A 20,436-nucleotide genomic window follows, 5' to 3' on the forward strand; every position below is an offset into this window, starting at 1 on the left:
GGGGGGGGGGCAGGAGGGAAAGATGCTGCAGCCAATCAGGCTGCATTAGTTAAGTCTGAGGGGAAGTACACAAGTAAAAATGGACACCCAGCATGCCCTGCAACTTCCTATTTGTTTACCAAATTTTGTGTGTACCAAATAAGAGTCAGATAAACTGGGGAATAATCATTTATCAACAAGAAAAGTAATAGAGATTTTAACTTTTGGATTGCCTGGTTAGCATCCTTATTACTTGTTTACCAGATAAAAATAATTGATTTTTGATTTTATGCCCGACAGTTACTCTTTAAACGCTATGTTTCATCTGTCAGTATGAAGCAGGCATAACCCTTACACTACCTGATAGACATGTACACACGCCAGATGTTTTAAAGCACTTTATTCCACCAGTTTAAGAATGTGGAGATTCGCATTCGAAATTCGCAAACCCAAAATTTGATATTCAGCCCACCCATCTGACTTTCCCTCTCCATACTTTAGTACACACTGCCCTCCTCCTCCTCCAACATCACTGAGCATGTGCAAACAATCTAACGCGGCTTAGCCGCTTATAACGTACAGCACGCAGCACTTTAACTTGACGTGCTGCGTTACTATGTAACACAACGTGGGCACTGTGAACAGCCCATTGATTTTTCATTACTGTGCGGTGGGCTGCGCTACAGGCTGCAGTAACGTGCGTTTATCAGCTTACCAATGCATTGCCGCTGTATCAATGCACACTTGCTCAAACATTATTTACTGATACTCATTACTAGATACTTTTTCGGCACAAAGTAGTTTCCAGCTTTTGTGACAAAAGTCTGAAGATGGATAAGGGGATTGCTAGCATGCCATCCAAAGATTTTAATTGAATGTGTGTGTGTATCTTAACATACTGTACATCATTTCTAATGTTCATGGTTCACGAAAGACAGTCCAAGTGATCTATCAATTAGGTGGTGGCAGATCATTTTCTCCTGTCTGTGGGTACCAAGGCAATCAGCCAGAACCAGGCAAGCAGAGCATCTGCTCTAGACAACAAAGGTCTGTTTCTCTGTGGGTGCTGTCTTTTAATAAAGTTTGATAAGATCTAATAATTAGCAGAGGGTGGCAGACAGAGCTACTCTCTTTATATGCTGCTGTGTCACTCACTCTGAAAAGAGGAGGGGGTTGTCACGATCCCTTAGGGAGTAATATAATATATATATGCCTGCCATAACATTAGGAGGAAACCATAGCAAAATAAAAAAAAATCTGAAGCTAAAGTATAAAGGGAGGGGCTGAGATATGAGTGCTAAACAGATATAACCAGCCCCCCTGTAGCATTGTCCATAGTACTTCAGTAGAGGAATACTACACACCCTGCTACATGATTGTAGGCTGGAGATCACAACACAAGAGGAATGTGTACAGTGAAACAGGATCCCAGTGTCCCAGCTTCAGGTATTCCTGAGACACTGGCCAAGCTGTCTACCTGTTGATTATCACATGAAGAGACTGCTGGCTCTTCACCATGAAATCCTCTCTCCAAGCAGAGATACACTGCAGACCTTTCACTTCTGGAAACAGGTGAATGCTCCACAGTTGTTTCCCTTCTTTTTAGTTTCTTATTTTCTTTTTTTTTTACCCTCCCAAATCCACGCCCCAGCAGGAGACGACACTGGGGTGATGAAGAAGTGTGACTACTAAATGACTGTTTTGCACCCTCACTGCATCATTGCTCTCCACGTGTGACTGGCATACCAAATCCTCAGCTAGCCCCCAGTTATAAGGAGGAGGGGGTGGGCTCCGCTCTCTGGCTGGACCTGGCTTTCCTCCCTTGGGATTACACTCACTGATCGCATCACTTAGGGGCTCTGCGTTTGGTGTGCTGTGGCTTTGACACTTTGACCTGGAGCTCCCCTTGCTTGTGGTCTCCACAAACCCCTAAAACTGCCTGCTCTGAATACGCGCGGATCCTTTCGTAATCCAGGAATATGAACAGGAAGACGAGGCGTTGGATCTTTCATATCTTTCTCAGTCTGGGCATTGTCTATATTAAGATAGGGTAAGTAGAAAGACAGTGACCACTGGACAGTGATCACCTCCAGGGGCCAGTAGCTGGGATGTATGGCAGTGCCTGTCACTGCAGGCTTCGGACTTCATTCATTCATGCTTGCCGTAACGTGTTGCGGGAAGTTATATCAACTAGTTTACGAGTATGGGGGGCACAGGGTGTGAAGATGTGTGAGCACATGCTTATAATATTTAAAGAGAACCTGTCAAAATAGAAAACAGTGGGTTGCTATTACTGACTGTAAAAGTTGAAAGTTCCTTAGCTCTCCCGTCCATTCTTTGAATTCACTGGGTGTTTTTTTTTTTTTTAGGAGTAACCAGTTTACATATTTCGTTTTTAGAAAATCATGACTGCCAGGAGCTCTGCTTTGCAGCTTCTTACCAAGATTTTAGAATTGTAGAACGGACTGGTGGACCTGTGGTCATGCTTTGAAAGACTCCCCTGTACTCATGGCTAGTGTTACTAAATATCACGTTTATGTGTGTATTATGTACCGGTATTAATATGCAATTTAGCTGTATTTAGTATCGCTGATAGGATAGATTTTAATTAGACTGTCACCACTTCACTGGAACATTTGATACTGTAATTATTACCTTTATAATACGATCTATAGAATTCTTCCATTGTGCTTGTTCAACTCTTAAAATATATTTTATACCCAAAAGTAAAATGTACATGTTTCTGGGGTGTGCATGCTTTATTGAGGATAGCTGTGCCTGTGGAATTGAAATGTTCCCTCCTTCAAGAGCCTGATGGCCAGTATTTACATAGATTCGTTTTACTTTCATCCTTTACATTAGCAAGTGTGTTTCAAAGGAAGAGTTCCACCTTAAGAAACATCAATAAAGGAAGTGCTTGTTACATTGTAACTCACCTTTGTGAATCACAAACTGCCTGTGCATCTGCCTCTTTCTGATGTTGCTGGTCAGTGTAAAGGTGCCCATTAACAGTACAATGTTTCCTTCTGATTAGAACTTGTGATGCACATTTTATGATCCCATTGTATAGAAAACTGCCCTGATTGTGGTGCAAATTGATGTGATATGATTCTTTGGTCAATCGGGATAGGAAAAATGATCGATCTGAAAGTAGGATTTTATGATCGAAACGGAATGTAAAACCTTCTTCAAGAACAACTGGAATGAGAGGGATATGGAGGCTGCCATATTTATTTCTTTTTAAGCAATACTGGTTGCCTGGCTATCCTGCTGATCCTCTTCCTCTACTTTTAGCCATTGACCTTGAACAAGCATGCAGCAGAACAGGTGTTTTTGACATTTTTGTCAAATCTGACAAGATTAACTGCATGCTTGTTACTGATGTGATGCAGACACTTCTCCAGCCAAATAGATCAGCAGGACAGGCAGCATTGTTTAACAGAAAATAAATATGGCAGCCTTCGTTTTGATAATGGGGACAACCGATAATTGCCTTGCAATTAGTCTTGAGCAATTAAATCGCATAGAAAGTTTGAAAGTTTGAATCTGAAGGAAAAATTGTACTGTGTAATGGGCAGTCACATTTACACCTGGAAATGTAACTGTGCATTGTTGGAAGATGAGACCAGTTATATTAGTTTGCTATTGACCCCCTGTGGTAGTTCCTCCTACTCTTAAGACTATGATCACATTGGCTGCAGTAGCTGCAGGAATGCAACGTATTGGGAAATTAGCGTCTCATGTTATTCACGCATTGCGTTGCATACATTAAAACAGGCAGTCATTGAAAAGTATGCTTCATTGTGATGGTTAATGCACACATTTGCGTTACCATGTCACACTCAATTGTATCGCAACGGACCCGATGCACTGTGAACATCACATAGGTGGTGCATTGCAGTGTTGCAAGCTGTGTTACAGGCACATTATGCTGTACTGCAACACACCACTGTGTTGTGTTGCATTCCCGCTTTTACAGGGCATGCGGTGCATGTTATCCATGTGCTGCATCACATACAGTGAAGCAAGCAGTCAATTAAAGTATGCTTCACTGTACTGTTAACACCGGTGTTATGCAGTACATGCACCACACTCTGTCAGACCGCACCGCAATGGCCGCACTGTGAATGTTGCATTGCTTTTGTATTGTAATGTGATGTTCTGCATTACAATGCAGCCACTAGGACACACCGTAAGTCTACACTTTGAATGTAGCCTTAGGGCCCATTCACACCTGAATGATTAGCAGGTGATTCCCGCTAATCGCTAAAGCGCTAGTGCTTTAAAAGCGCTATGCTATTTTAACCTATGGCAGTGTTCTCACTGCCGCAGTTAGCGGCAATCGCGAGCATTTTCAATTAGCGCTAGTCGCAAAACACGTTACCTGCAGCATTTTTGCTGCAATTCTGGAGCGATCGTGCTACAGCGCTTAATAACCGCAATTACTCTGTATCATGTAAGTGTCCAGTGATTTTGCTGTGCTAATCGCGGTAAAATCACTTGCGCAAAACGCTAGCGATAAGCACTAGCGTTTTGCGCTTTTAGATGTGAACGGGGCCTTAGGTCTTTTCACATTTTGAAAATTGCATTGCGATTCAATGCTATGGAATCGCACCTCAACATACCTGAAAAGTTGCACCATGCTTTACCGTTGCGGTGCAACAATACAGTGAAGCCTACAGTACAATGGAAGTATTACTGTACCTTGCCCAGTGAGTTATCCTGAGGAGAAGTTCCAGGCCCCAATCAATGTAATAACCCCATACAAATATTATTGCTTTGCGTTATGATACGAGGATCTTGTCCATTGTGATGCAATGCAATGGAAACAGTTTGAAAGGAGACTTACAGATGACAATACTAAGTGAATGTGAGTAGCCAGTAAGAGTACTGAGTGCTGTTCTACCTTTAGGCAATGTTCACACTAGCCATAAAAACTGACAATTCTCTGGGATGGAGACAAGTGGATAAACTGACACATCGATGGATTCCATGTTATCTATAGGATCTGTTCAGACATGTTTGTTGTTAATGTATCCTTTGTCTCTGTTACGGCAGCAGAATAAAAAGTCCCATTTTGCTTGTCTTTTTCGGACATGGCATGGACTATGTATGTCGACTGAAGCAAGACAGCCTGGAGAGATGGACTACATCCATTTTCACTAGTGCTTTCAAAGAATAAAATTGAAAAAACCACCCAGACTCTTCCCAAATCGGGTCAGCCTTGACGTTTGCTGTCAAAATTAATGCTACAGTGCACACTGATGGACCTACAGCATGGTACATCATACATATTCACTGTGATAGTGAACTTTGCAATTCAGTATAGTGGGGATATATTTAGCCTTAGGCAGGGATCACACTTGCCTATTTTCATGTGCGTTTTCTGCACAGAAAAACACATTTAAACTTAGAACTGTTGTTAATCAATGAGCTGGTTCATACTTGAATGCAGTTTTTGCGTACAGAATAAATCCAAACATCCTGCTGCATAATTCTGCTCATTGGCTATCATTCATAAAGGAGCTGTCGGTAAGGGGAATCAATGCAGGGAAACACCGCTGCCGGTATTTTAGACTTCTGGGTGGGCATTCATAAAAATGTTTATATATTATATGTGGTAACAGCGCTCAACAGATATCATTCATCAAATCTTTGTAACTCCAACAGTTTTGCATACCATCACCCCGGTATTTAATACAGAGAAAAAATATTTGAAAAAAGTATATGCATCAGTCCATATCAAAAGTTCTCATCAAGATAGATAATTACGGGTCCTAGTGCACAAGTCCCATTAGCAGATTTCTAACTTCCAACCCAGGTAATCCTTATCAGTAAACAATTGTGCTCACCAGACAAAGGTGCCAATCATAACAGTTGGCTAATTCACGTGTGGCCCAGCCAGTAATGATGTCCGCCTTGTTGTCACCGCATACAGCCCGCATATGTAAAAGAGAAACACTTCTATGGTGTAGTATGTTATAACCAAGTGCACACCCTTTAGTGCCTAGCATACAAGCCTAAGCAGGCTGTGACCCAACACCGGACTTTCTTCCGCACTCAAACATCAATAGGTCAGCCTCTTACCAGATACTCTGGCTGACCATGCAAGACCAGCAATAGCGCTTAACTTCAATGTCCTCTTTCGTCTCCCTCCGCGGAGCCTAACCACGGAGGGAGACGCTGAACCTTGAGGATTTTAACCTGATATGCGCATATTTTACTGGAACTTTGTGAGTGCAATTTTAAACCTTTTTTATTAAATAAAACGGTGTCACACTATGGTAGTATCTGCTTGAGTTCAAAGGTGCTGTATTACGTGAAGAGCAAAGCGAAAGAGGACATTGAAGTTAAGCGCTATTGCTGGTCTTGCATGGTCAGCCAGAGTATCTGGTAAGAGGATGGCCTATTGATGTTTGAGTGCGGAAGAGAGTCCGGTGTTGGGTCACAGCCTGCTTAGGCTTGTATGCTAGGCACTAAAGGGTGTGCACTTGGTTATAACATACTACACCATAGAAGTGTTTCTCTTTTACATATGCGGGCTGTATGCGGTGACAACAAGGCGGACATCATTACTGGCTGGGCCACACGTGAATTAGCCAACTGTTATGATTGGCATCTTTGTCTGGTGAGCACAATTGTTTACTGATAAGGATTACCTGGGTTGGAAGTTAGAAATCTGCTAATGGGACTTGTGCACTAGGACCCGTAATTATCTATCTTGATGAGAACTTTTGATATGGACTGATGCATATACTTTTTTCAAATATTTTTTCTCTGTATTAAATACCGGGGTGATGGTATGCAAAACTGTTGGAGTTACAAAGATTTGATGTATGATATCTGTTGAGCACTGTTACCACATATAATATATAAATATTTTAAGGGCATACACCCCTCACTGATAGTAGCGCACCAGGATCAGGACCATTTAGACCTTAGTAGGAGGGAGGAGTGCACTGAATTGTCTGGTTATATATTCATAAAAATGTATCCATGTGCGGTAGCAGTGCGGAGATTCCCCGAACTAGGCAGGCGGTAGGCAGGCGGAAGGGTTGCGGAGACAAGGAAGCTGCCGAGTTGATACATTTCTCCGTGTTCCGCTCTGCTGCAGCTGCCTGGGAGGTCTGTGTGTCTCCATTCACTTACATTGGTATCGCCACATCAGAGTGAGCGGTACTTCCCGACCTCACACCGCTTGCGGTGATCTTTATGAATTAACATTTTGCTACATTTGTTCCGATAATCACAGCACAAGACGGTGATTTATCACTCTGCTCGGTAGTGTCATTTTTTCATGCGGAAAGAGCCTTTATGAATGCTGACTTTGCCGAGTGTTCGGTAAAGTCAGCTGTTTTATGCATTTCCGCATGCGGAAATGCTTTATGAATGATAGCCATTGTGTGTGTTTTCTCTATCAATTATATTAGCTGATGTGAAAAATGTGCGTGTTTTTCTGCATACAAACGGACATGGTGTGCAGAAAACACATTAAAAAAACACTTGCAGAAAACTGAATGACAATTGTGACCCCTGCCTAAGTAAAATCATGCAGAATTCTTCTAGGGTGTTTATTGTAAATCTAATGCTGGCCATACACCATATAAAGTTGGTTGTTCAATGTTAGCATTTTTATGTAGTATAAAGGTGCCCATCAATGATACAATATTGACTGTACAATTTTACCATACCTACTGTATGTAGTAGAAGGTTAACCTGACTGTACTCTGAATCCTTTAGGTAGTCCCTCATAATACACAGTAATGGTAAGATTTTACAATCAAGATTGTATCATTAATGGCCACCTTTAGAGCTTATCAAAACAATTATTTCAAAGGATTTCTATTTATTGGACCTTATAGTACACAGATTCAGTGGATTTGTATTGTAAATGGCCACCCTTGTGGAAACATACAGCATGCACTCTTGATTGTGCAATCTTACCCTATCTATGTAGTAGAAAGACCAATGGATCCAGAATATTTTTGATAAGACTGTTTAGGTAAGCTCTTCTACTACCTGATAACAGTGAAAGTGCAGACTTGTTATTTTATGGTGTATGGCTAGCTTAAATGATTGTTTCACATATACCGTACATGTAAAAGTCTTTTTTTTTTATATGCTTTATATGTTATATGATCCTTATATTTATATCTTTTTAAATAGTATATATTTTTTATACACCCTCTGTATATATTTATGGCCTGACTTTGACCTCCAAACTAATTAGCATCAGTCTGGCTATGGCTGGACTGAGAAACAACTGAACATCTTTGCTTGCCATCCAGTTGGCAGGTAGACTGCATCTACAGACATCAAATAATTGATGCCCAATCTTACAATTTACGTATTGATTGGAAAATGATTGAATACGTTTACCACCTTCTTGCTGTTACATGGCAGACCCCACATAGGACAATTTAACCCTCAGTGTTGGGCTTTTCTTGCTGATCACTAATGTTTTCACATCACACAAACCTCTGAGAAGTCTCCTGCCTCCCCTCTGTTCCTCATTTGTGAACTTCAAATATCTTCCTGCAGTCACATGTTGATTCCTGCATGTCCAGCTGTTGTCTAAAAAGTTTTTGCAACTGATTGAAGTTGTATTTCTCAGGGTGATTTTGAAAAGATTTCCATGCAATGCCATAATGATGGAGTTGAATGAAGTGTGAGTAGAAATCATAGGGCCATATGTATATAGTGATCCAATCCCTGGGCACCATGGCAAAATTCTGTTGCTCCCCAAACACTCAAGAAATGGCATTAATTCACTGGTATGTGTAACCCCTGCTTTCAATAGAGTTCCCCAAAAATGTCTACATGCACTGTGTGCGCACTATTTTCCCTTTTGCCTGCTGCCAAAATTAAATTGGAGGAGAAGAATAGCGTGAAAGACGACAAATCCTCCCCATGTCTAAAAGCAGTTGCTTAACCTTTTATTTCTATAATTATGCCCTTGAAGGGGAGGAAGTCTTTACAGTACATAAACATGCACACCTAGCCACCATCACCAGTCATGTAAGTGCAACAGCTGTAGAGTGATTGATTCATGATCAGGTCATCCGACTACTGCTTTTTAAGTTTGTATACATAGTTTATACTAGTATTTAAAGAGAGACTGAAGCAAAAAAATTTGAAATTTTTACCTTATAATTCACTTCAGTACTCTCCTCAGAAGTAAACCGCCGCATCGTCGCCTGGAGATTTGGGGGGTCTAAACCCCTCCTTTTGCGGCGGGGATGCGATGGTTTACTTCTGATGAGAATACTGAAGCGAATAACAAGGTAAAAATGGCAAATTTTATTCGCTTCAGAGTCTCTTTAAGGGCCCGTTTCCACTGACGGCAAGCTAAATGTAGAAATGCCCAAATGTAACCCTGTATTTTTTTTAAAAAGGCAGATACTCACCTAAGTAGAGGGAAGGCTCGGTCCTAATGGGCCATCCCTCTCTACTCCCGGTGCCCATGGTGCTGCGCTGGCTCCTCCGTTCACATCCCCCGCCGAGGGGACTTTGGAAGTCTTCGGGAGTCAAGTCCTCCCGAAGACAGGCAGCGCACACGCGAGTGCGTCATAGAGAGCGCGTGCGCAGTGTAGAGCGGCCCATCTTCGCTCCCAAAGCATTTCCGAAACCTCCCTTCAGCCGGAAGACAACGGTATTTGACCGAAATGGTCGAATACCGCTACGGGGGAGCCAGGACAGCAGCGGGTACCGGGAGAGGAGAGGGAATGCTCTATGGGACCCAGAGCCACCCTGTCCTTAGGTGAGTATCTGACTTTTTTTTTTAAAAAACGGGTTCCTATTAGCTTTAATCTGATTCATATTAATTGCTTTATCATATGACTTTTTGTGAGATATTAGGTGGATGATGCTTCCATTAGGGCCTTTACACACATCCAATTTTACCACTACCATGTAGTATGAGCCAACATATTTTGAATACTAGGAACAGATTGTGTAGGTAAGCTCTCATACTACATGGAAGTAAACATTTTAAAATTGGATGTGTGTATCACCAGGCTTTAGAATTAGAAGGGTAGTAGCCAGTTGACTAAAATTTAGGACAGCCACATTTGTAGATAAATGCCAGTGCACCTCATACACACAATGGAGAAACAATGTATTTTTTTCATGGATGTCAGACTTGCTGAAGGAAGTCAGTTTTTGCATTGAACATGATATGTTCATATCCCTTAAAAAAAGTATTGCAATTGATCAAAAACAATACTGGCTGCCTGGCAGTGCTGCTGATCATTCTGATATCAGTAGTGTCTGAATCATACACCTGAAACAAGCATATAGTTAATCTTGTCAGTTTTTTGTCAGAAACATCTGATCTGCATGCTTGTTCAGGGTCTATGGCTAAAAGTATTAGTGGCAGAAGATCAGCAGGACAATCAGGCAACTGGTATTGTTTAAAATTTAATAAACATGCCTTCATATCCCTTCAGGTTCCCTTAAACAATATACATATGTGTGAATAGAGATGGCCCGAACGGTTTGCCAGTGAACTTGCTCGCGCGAACATTGCAGGTTCGCGTTCGCGATCAAACGCGAACTTTATGCGATTTTGACCCGCCCCTTATACTACATCATTGGGCTAAACTTTGACCCTCTACATCACAGTCAGCAGACACATGGCAGCCAATGAGGCTGCACTCCCTCCTGGAGCCCCCCTCCCCCTTATAAAAGGCAGCAGTGTCGGACATTTTCTCACTCTGCCTGCTGCTGTTATTAGTGAGAGAAGGGAGAGAGGTTGCTGCAGAGATAGGGAAAGCTTAGTTAGGCACTTGTCAGCTTGCTCTTTGCTGATAATTATTGCTAAAAACCCCAAAACAGTTCTTTTGAGAGCTAATGTTCTTGTGATGTGTTTTTTTTTTGTGTGGCCCACTGACACTTGCATATACAGCCCTGTCTGTCGCAGCTGGCCCACGCTAATTGCTATACTGTGCCAGGCCCAGCACATTCAGTGCCTACCTTTTCACTGCACCTGTGTGTGTGACAGCTGCACATTGTATTGTAATACCAGTCACTGTATACCTTTCACTGCACCTGTGTGACAGCACGCAGTTTTATATACCAGTTACTGCATACCTGTTCACTCCACCTGTGTGACCGCACGCTGTTTTATATACCAGTCTGTGCATACCTGTTAACTGCACCTGTGTGACAGCTGCACATTGTATAGTAATACTATACTATACTGCTTCACACTGACAGACCAAACTCACTGAGTAACGCACCGCAAACAGCTGTTTGTGTAGTGATAGCCATGCTGGACTGGTGTGTACCATGGCGAGAGTGCAGGCGATGGCGGTTTTCAAGCCCAGATGGTTGGGCTGAGGTAGCTCAATGAAAGAACAACAGTGACTGTCCAGCTGATCAAATTTGGTCTGTCGACAATGAAGCAAAGACCTTATTATCTTGGGAGTGCCCCCAACACACTCATATAGCCGGCATTGCTTCATTGTTATACGCAAGCCCCTTCACCACGGCAAGGTAACGATCATGAAGGGGAATTGACACATGTACATGCCTTTTGTTTTGTTGTTGCAGCCGCAGTGCAGCCAGAAAAATTAGGCAGGCATGTACACGCACCAGAAAAATTATTATTAAAATTCAGGAATCCACCATGGAGTCCTGGACCCTGTTGGTGGTGGCGGAGAAGGCAGTCAAGCGGCCTGCAGGCAGAGATGCTGTGTGGGGACTGGGGACCGACTTAGTCTTGGGGCAGGCAGTCACACGGCGTGCAGGCAGAGATGCTGTGTGTGGGGACTGACTTAGTCTTCGGGCAGGCCTGAGCGTGCTTTGCAGACCAGGAATCCATGGTCAGATGGACCCTTGACCCAACGCTGTGTGCCAGAGATGTCACCACTCGCCTTTCAACATCATGGTACAGTTTAGGTATCGCCTTTTTTGAGAAAAAATTGCGGCCTGTTATCTTCCACTGCGGTGTGTGGCTTTGCTTTTGTGTGCTGCTTTTCCTCAGGTGGGGATCCCATTGCAGTTTGTGCTTTGTAATCATGTGCCTTCGTAAGGTAGTTGTCCCTACGCGGGTCTTTGTCTTTCCACGTCTCAATTTTCGGTGGCAGAGAGTGCAGATGGCATTGCTCTCATCTGAGGCAGACACACAAAAAAATTTCCACACCGCTGAGCCCTGGGGTGATGGCACTTTGGTGGTGGCGGCCGACTGAGTGTTAAGTGGGGTGCCAGAATCAGAGCAGGAAGAGGAAGATATGTCACGCTTCCATGCGGAAGCTGAGAAAGATGAGGTGTTCTGTGTTAAATAGTCAACTACGTCCTGACAATATTGGGGGTTGATGGCACGTGCCTTCTTCTGAACACTGTACTTTGGTCGAGGGCAGCACGAAATCATGATAGCGCGACATCGAACAGACCTGTTACGTGGCCTGCATCTGCCTTTTGTTTTGTCCATATTGGGGGGGGGGATGAAGTGAAAGGTATGCACTGACTTGACTAATACATTGTGCAGTCACACAGGTGCAGTTAACATGTATGCACGGAGTGGTTTATCACACTGCGTGCACTCACGTAGGTGGGTGCACTGAACACAACAGGTAGATATATGCAGTGATGGGTATTACAAATGGGCACCTGTCACACACATGTACCGTGAACAGGTAGAGTGACTGGTGGTATTATATATCACACTGCATGCCCTCACGTAGGTAGGTGGGTGCACTGTGAACAACAGGTAGGTATATGCAGTGATGGGTATTATAATGTGCACCTGTCACACACAGGTACCGGACAGGCACAGTGACACTGTGTGCGCTCACGTAGGTAGGTGGGTGCACTGAAGTGAACAACAGGTAGGTATATGCAGTGATGGGTATTACAATGTGCACCTGTCACACACACACAGGTAGTCACTGAATGTGCTGGGCCTGGCAGTGGCCCTCCTGTAACTTGGGGATCCTGTATCTCTGCGGATGTATCTATGCTGGATGGTAACTATGCATTGGATGCTTGCAGCTCATGAACTGCCTTGATATCCGTATACGGCCAATTGCTATATGCTAACCCAGCCATCATCGCTCTGCCGCTTAAGAACTGCTAACATCTATATCTGCGGACATGGCTACATATTTTTGAGCTGCACATGAACTGCTGCACTGGTCTTTGATTGCATGGCTAATTGCTTCTAATTGCTTCTGCTTGTGCCTCACCTCTGTGATCTACTAATAAGTAAGTGTAGCGGGAGTTACACACAGGCAATTTTCACAGAATTGTGGATGCGATTGGGTCCAGGATTACTCATAGTGATCTTTGCAGCCTACTCAAGTGGAGGTTTAAGCATCTATCTGAACCACACCAGACCATATGGTTAACAAGCAATAGTACAGATTTGGGTCTAGGACTTATGGACTTGTGTGCACCACTGGAATTTCTCTGTGTCTTTACAAGCATATTTGATGATCATTTGGAACTGGCCAAAAATAGTGCAACTCAGTATACTTGTCCACTAATGGTCTTACCATTCCACAATATGTTACAAGAATATAATAATCAATTAGGATTGGAGGACTGCAGCCTCCGATCGGGTTACCTGGGATATCTATGCCCAATTTTTTAAGGGTCTGTTAGTTAGTCCGTTTTGTGTATATTTGCTATATATTTGTATATGTGTTTTTTCATCCTTTTTATATAATTGTTTAAATAAATAATAGGATTTTTTTGCATGCACCCAAGAGTCAGTTCATCTTTTGTTCTACGCCTATTATAATGTGCACCTGTCACACACAGGTACCGGACAGGCACAGTGACACTGCGTGCGCTCACGTAGGTAGGTGGGTGCACTGAAGTGAACAACAGGTAGGTATATGCAGTGATGGGTATTACAATGTGCACCTGTCACACACACACAGGTAGTCACTGAATGTGCTGGGCCTGGCAGTGGCACACACAGTAGGAATTACCAAGGCTGTCTATGCAACACAAGTGTCTGTGGGACACACACACACACAAAAAAAAAAATAGATCACAAGAACAAGATTAGCTCTCAAAAGAGCTGTTGAGGGGTGCTTTTTAGCAATAAGAACCAGCAAGGAGCAAGCTAAGAAGCCTACAAGAGCCTAACTAAGCTTTCCCTATAGGTCTCTGCACAGCAGCTCTCCCTTCTCTAATAACTGCAGGCACATGAGTGAGTGAAAAGCCTGACATTGCCTGCCTTTTATAAGGGGGGGGGGGGGGGGGGGTTCCAGGAGGGAGTGTAGCCTGATTGGCTACAATGTGCCTGCTGACTGTGATGTAGAGGGTCAAAGTTGTCCCTAATGATGTACTATGGGGGCGAATCGAACTTCCGGAAAAGTTTGCATTCGCTTCCGAACGCGAACCACAGAAGTTCGCCAGGAACCGTTCGCCGTGAACCGTTCGGGCCATCTCTACTCGGCTATACTATAGCTGAGCACCTATTACTGAAACACCACTGCTACGGTAGCCTGAGTTTGGCTATACAATAGCTGAACTCTAGTACAGGTAATCGCTGCTGCAGTAGCGGAACTCCTTTAACTCGTTAGCATCTTCAAACAAAATATTTTATTTGAAGATGTGCACTCATTTTAACCTTTGCCGGCGGAAGTCGAGCGGCACAGGGTGTTTGTTACCTGTTCCGGATGCTGGACCGGCTTCTCCTCTTCATTCACCCGCAACACTGCACTCCCAACATCCTCTTCTGACTTCTGAACACATATACATGTGATCGTGGCTTAGAAGATAGTGTCAGCGTTGCATAGTGTCTTCCATTACCTCTCTACCACCACCGGGTGGAGCTGCGCCGCTAACACTATCTTCTGAGCCTCGATCAAATGTAATTAATTGATCAAAAGTCAGAAGAGGATTCAGTAGTGCTGTGCCACGGGTGGATGAAGAGAGGAAGCAGATGTACAGCATCCATAACAGGTAACTATAAAAGCTCCCTGCGTCGCTCTGCATAGCCTGCTAGGCTGGGGAAGGCACACTTCCCTAGCAGCTGGAAAAATGCAGTCCTGCAGCCACATAAAGACAAGACAAGAGACAAGACAAGATAAATAACATTTATATTGCGCTTTTCTCCTGGCGGACTCAAAGCGCCAGAGCAGCAGCCACTAGGATGCGCTCTATAGGCAGTAGCAGTGTTAGGGAGACTTGCCAAAGGTCTCCTACTGAATAGGTGCTGGCTTACTTAACAGGCAGAGCCGAGATTCGAACCCTGGTGTCCTGTGTCAGAGGCAGAGCCCTTAACCATTACACCATCCAGCCACCACCACCACATAAAAAGTTTTAATTTATGTGGATGCTAAAAGTTTGAATATATTAAGTATATTGAACTATGTGTGTATTACTGGTATGCAGTAGAGGTGGTTGATGAGATACTCATAATTCCATCTTACATGCAAATTTAATGCAAACCATTTGCTGTTTAAAATGAGGCTAATCAAAATTTTTTAAGAGTTGTATTAATATTAAGCTGCTTATACAGTACACAGCAGGTGAAAATCAAACATTGTAGCGGAAATCTTGTTTGATTGTTATGTTCTGCTTGTATTTAGTTAGATATTTTCAAGCATGTGTGAAAATGTTTGTCTTTTGTAGACATCATTGTATAAAGGTGGCCATACATCTCTTAATTTGGTGGCCGGTTGATCATCCGATTCGATAATTATTATCAAATCGGATGGAAATCAGTGCTGTCACAAGGTAAAGGCGTGCGATATCATGTGCAGTGAAGCCCCTGGCTGCTATCCTGCCCAATGTTGTATGTGCCCCTCGGTGCCTGTGCAATATAATACTCCATTCCCCGAGTGTCCACGCTGTACTTCCGCATTTGGGTCCCACATGGCTAACGGCATATAGCACGTGGGACGTGTGGTTCAGGGTCTATGGCCGGCACACCGGCAGCTACGTGGCCACCAATGCGGAAGTACGGCAGGAGCCAGACAGGTAAAGTATCTTTATGCACCGGGGGCACATAAAAATATGTGGGAAAGCGATTGGGGGTGGTGAGGTGGCGAGACTGCGTCACAAGGACATTTATTGAAAGATTTTATGCTGAAATAGATCAGGAATTGGCCTGTGGTGTAAGGCGGCCAGCAGCTCTCTCTCTGATCAGATTTGACTAACAGTTGTTAGTGAGTGTTATGCCTGATAAAGATGTCACCAGTCATCATGCCCACTGGTATTCACTGGACCAGGTTGAATGTATATGTCACTTTCACCTAGTTTTACATTGTTTCTTTGTGGTGTATTAAATGTTGGGTGATGAACTCGCACAATGCCATCTTTGGCGTCTTTGGCCAGGGTGAGGTGGAGGCAGTACATAAATCCTTTGGATCAGACCCTGACTTTGCAGTTTATAAAACTTCCAACTCTGACTCCTTAATGTATTTCTCATGTTGATTGGAGGAACAGAAAAAAAATGTCATTTTATCACTGTCAAAGCTAAGCAATTTTAAGGTTGTAGAAAGATAGTGTTTGTTTTTCAGGAACATACCAAAGAACTACTGGCTAGGAAGCTGTTTTACCCTATTGGCTATCTAATTCTGTCACTGCCAACGTGAACAAGGAAGGAGAACATAAACCTGTTTAAATATGCAGCTCAAACATAATGAAAACACTTTCTGTAATGTAAAATAATCTAGAATAAAATGTATTTTTTTAAGCATGTTAGGTTTTATAAAAGCTCAGATAGACTTCACACTAATGAAACAAGTTATCACTTTATTCTTACAGCAGATAAGTACTTTATTATGACTAATATCTGTGGTAATATAACATAGTTTTATTACAATATAAAATGTACCTGAAAGTAAAAACATAAACAAGTGACGTACTTCAGTGGTGGGATAGTCCAGAGGCTTCCTGGATTCTCCTGCAGCCCACCATTCCAGTGCATGGGGTCCTAGAACCTAATCAACAAAAGACAACTCCAGACTATCTACAAGACAACAAAAGACCAGGAGCCCAATGGTGCAGATGATTCAGGAAAGCAAAATGCTAGGGATATATATAATCACAAAGGTGGGTTGCAAATCCTTGTGACCAAGGTTAGAGTAGGCGGGAAATTAACTCTCATCACTTGATGTTCCAGATCCGTATATACATATTCAGCATATTTATGCAAAGCTGGTATGATTAACCCCCAAAACACTGAATCGACTACACCAATGAATGGTTTTGACTGCAGAATGTTATTCATATTTATTATGATTATAGAGGTACTGTATATGATAAAGGTTTTTGTGAACTGTAATGGCTGTTTTTATATAATAATACCTAGAATATGTATACAGTTTATTATAGGCACCTGTTTTTTCACTGAACTGAGGAAGCGGGCAAGCACCCGCGAAACTGTTGTCAATTTTATGTGCTCAAATGAAAGACCTTTTTTCAATAAACTGGTCCAAATTCTTAAAATTACCTCTCTGGTTATAAGCCTATCTTTTATGCAGTGGGCGCCTCCACCTCTGTTATAAGTGTCTATTCAACAAGAACTTGTTGATTAGTTTTATTGCCATGTGTGCTCTCACTGTAGACGAGTGCATCTGGACTAGGAATGTGCAAAGCCAATTGCACACGGAGGGAAAAAAGCCATGCACTAGTGGCTTCATTGTGTTGGGAATGTGCAGACCCTCCTCATGCATGCCTAGTCAAAATGTGCTCACCCACAGCTGGGAGCATCACCAGAAGAGAAGAGGACCCTGTGCTGGAATGGTGGGCTTGATGAGCAACTGGGAAGCCTTTGGACCATCCAAACACTTCCAACTACTATCTATCTATCTATTATCTCTCTACCTATCTTTTAACACCCCCCCCCCCCCTTGCAGGTTTGCTTTACATTCGTTAGGAACACAAGAAAGTTATTGAGAGTCTTAGTTCATTTAGTTCATTGTTTACGTTATTTTGAGATGCACTGGATGAGGGATTACATATATTCCCTTTAGTACATGTCTCTGAGCTCAGAGGCTCGTGTTTATAAGAAGCTGTCATAGGCATTGTTTCTATGGGAATATAAAAGGAGTGAATATGTATAACTTAATAGTCAAAGCAGCAGTTTAGAGCAGGGCTGTGGTGTGGGAGTCGACGAGTCAGAGTCGGAGCAATTTTGGGTACCTAGAGTCGGAGTTGGAGTCAGAGTCGGAATTTTCATAAACTGAGGAGTCTGAGTCGGATGATTTTTGTGCCAAATCCACAGCCCTGATAAGTATTAGACTAAGGAGTTGGAGTCTGAGCCATTTGGGTAGCTGGAGTTGGACTTGGAGTCGAAGTCGGTGGTTTCATAAACTGAGGAGTCAGAGTTGGAGTCAGATGATTTTTTTACCGACTTCAGAGCCCTGGTCTGGAGCACAGACATCAAGATATAATTTATAGAATTCAAAGTGGTAGGCAGTAGTGTAACCTTCTACATACCTATCACTAACACATACAGATATATGGTTGATCGTGTTGCAAATCAGTACAGATTTATCAGTATTATTGTGTAACAAACCCTATTCTGATCCGGACTGCACAAACCACATACAGCCTATCCCTAATACCCTAGTGCTAAACACACAAATGTCCATACACTTCATCATGGATATCGTACTAGGAGATACAAACCAATGGAAATGTGTTCCTTATCACTAAACACTCCATGGGTTAAGTCAATAATAGCCAATTTGGGTCTGTAATAAATGATGTGAGATCAACAACAGTCTAGTAACAGCTAAGGTGCATACATGTTACATTTCTGTTGCTCGCAGATTGGGATTCAATCTCTCACCTGACAGTTCAGACCGAATGCTGCACAGATGTGTCGATAGCCTCCAGGTTATGGAGGGGGGAGCAGGGTTGATGGCACACAATGGAACAGCATGGAGCGCGTGAGGTGAGTAGGAGAACAGTGGGTTATCAAAAGTGTCTGAGACAAAATATTGGTAGGTTTTTAGATATCCGGGCAGAACTGTCTCAGGCATCTTAAGAAATCAATAGTGCAGTTTCCTTCTTAAACTGTTGTAAATTAGGAGGCGTTAGTAAGGTTTCTCAGACAGTGCAGTGTGTGAGGAAAAATTGTGCTGCTGAGGTAACCAATACATCTGCTGTATTGATACCAGCAGGCTCTGAGTGAAGCATTCAGCAGGGGGGAGGAGCACTACACAAATCATGTCTAGCCTGCACTGCACAATAAATGTAAAAGTGTTATTAAGCACTTCTTAATCAGCTGCAGTTTAGGAATGGATTGGCACTTTTCTTAACTAGTGCAGTTCTAGAAATTCACGCTAAACCGCTGCTATTAAGGAGGATTCAAGAAGTTTCTTATTATCATGCAGAATAGTTCCCCTGCTGGTTAGAACTGTTTAAGAAAAAAAAAACTGTTGGTAATGCTTTGATAAATCTGGTACAATGTCCCCCGCTGAGATGATCCTCCAGGTAGATCACTTGGCTCAAGAAGTTTCTTATTATCATGCAGAATAGTTCCCCTGCTGGTTAGAACTGTTTAAGAAAAAAAAAACTGTTGGTAATGCTTTGATAAATCTGGTACAATGTCCCCCGCTGGGATGATCCTCCAGGTAGATCACTTGGCAATGTATTGAAGGGATTGGGGACCACTGTACCTCATCTAGTATGTATACAAGGCTTTAGTTGCAGCAGACATTACGGAATACCTGTATATTCTTAGATGCAGTAAATCCGTGTTTCTCACCACATTCACCTTACCACTTGCTAAAAGTCACCGATGGTAATTAGCCAATATACTGTACATATTCTGGCAGTCACCCTGATAATCTGGTCCCATTTGAAGCACTATAGAGCTCTGAAACACCGCTGCTCAGTTAAACAGGCCAATGCCAAAGTTGGAAAGATGTCTTCTTCAGCCACATGATGGAGCTCTCACTCACATTGGTGTTAGCCTTTTGTGAGCTTTGGTAGAATGCTAACATTGAGACATTGGGGGTGCTAACGTTGAAGCATTAGTGATAGGTTGTATGTGAGGTGTATGGTCCAGGTCAGATGTGCACCAACAGTATTACATGAGGGACAACATCTTTATGTGTTAGTGAGTGAGTTATGTATACCTATCATACAAGAAATCCTCTAGTTACAGCACTGTAAAAATATGCATGCCAGCTGTAAATATTCTGATCTAATTGATTTTTCCAGGCAGGTGATGCAAAAAGAATTGCAACCTGAAGTATTAGTTGTAACTAGAATCATCAGACAAAGGTGAGAAATTTCTTATGACAGGCTTGCTATAAATTATGTAAAATAAAGCTTGGCAACATATGATAATACAATAATCCTGGCTTATAATGGTGATGAATAACAAGCAATATGTGTTTTTCTGAGCTGCAAGAATCTGTAGCATTTGCTTAGGTAATTTGCCAGTAAGTACTTACACTAGGCCATTCAGCAGGATCACAGACACAGGAATCTCACTGTGCTGGCATCTGATTGTCAAAAGTAGATAAGGCGTGAAAT

At 42.7% G+C, this 20,436-nt stretch overlaps 1 protein-coding gene across 1 annotated transcript in view; it reads left to right on the forward strand.

The window, feature by feature from the left end:
* The first annotated feature begins 1,333 nt into the window (after window positions 1-1,333).
* The window catches only part of LOC137532762 (protein Wnt-7a), a 277,058-nt gene continuing 257,955 nt past the window's right edge, over window positions 1,334-20,436 (forward strand). Inside the window, exon 1 of the mRNA XM_068253623.1 lies at window positions 1,334-2,029. Within this exon, the coding sequence (XP_068109724.1) occupies window positions 1,959-2,029 (71 nt within the window). The 5' untranslated portion in view covers window positions 1,334-1,958. The remainder of the gene's footprint in view (window positions 2,030-20,436) is intronic.

Source organism: Hyperolius riggenbachi, chromosome 9 (genome assembly GCF_040937935.1).
Source record: "Hyperolius riggenbachi isolate aHypRig1 chromosome 9, aHypRig1.pri, whole genome shotgun sequence".
Lineage (NCBI taxonomy): Eukaryota > Metazoa > Chordata > Amphibia > Anura > Hyperoliidae > Hyperolius > Hyperolius riggenbachi.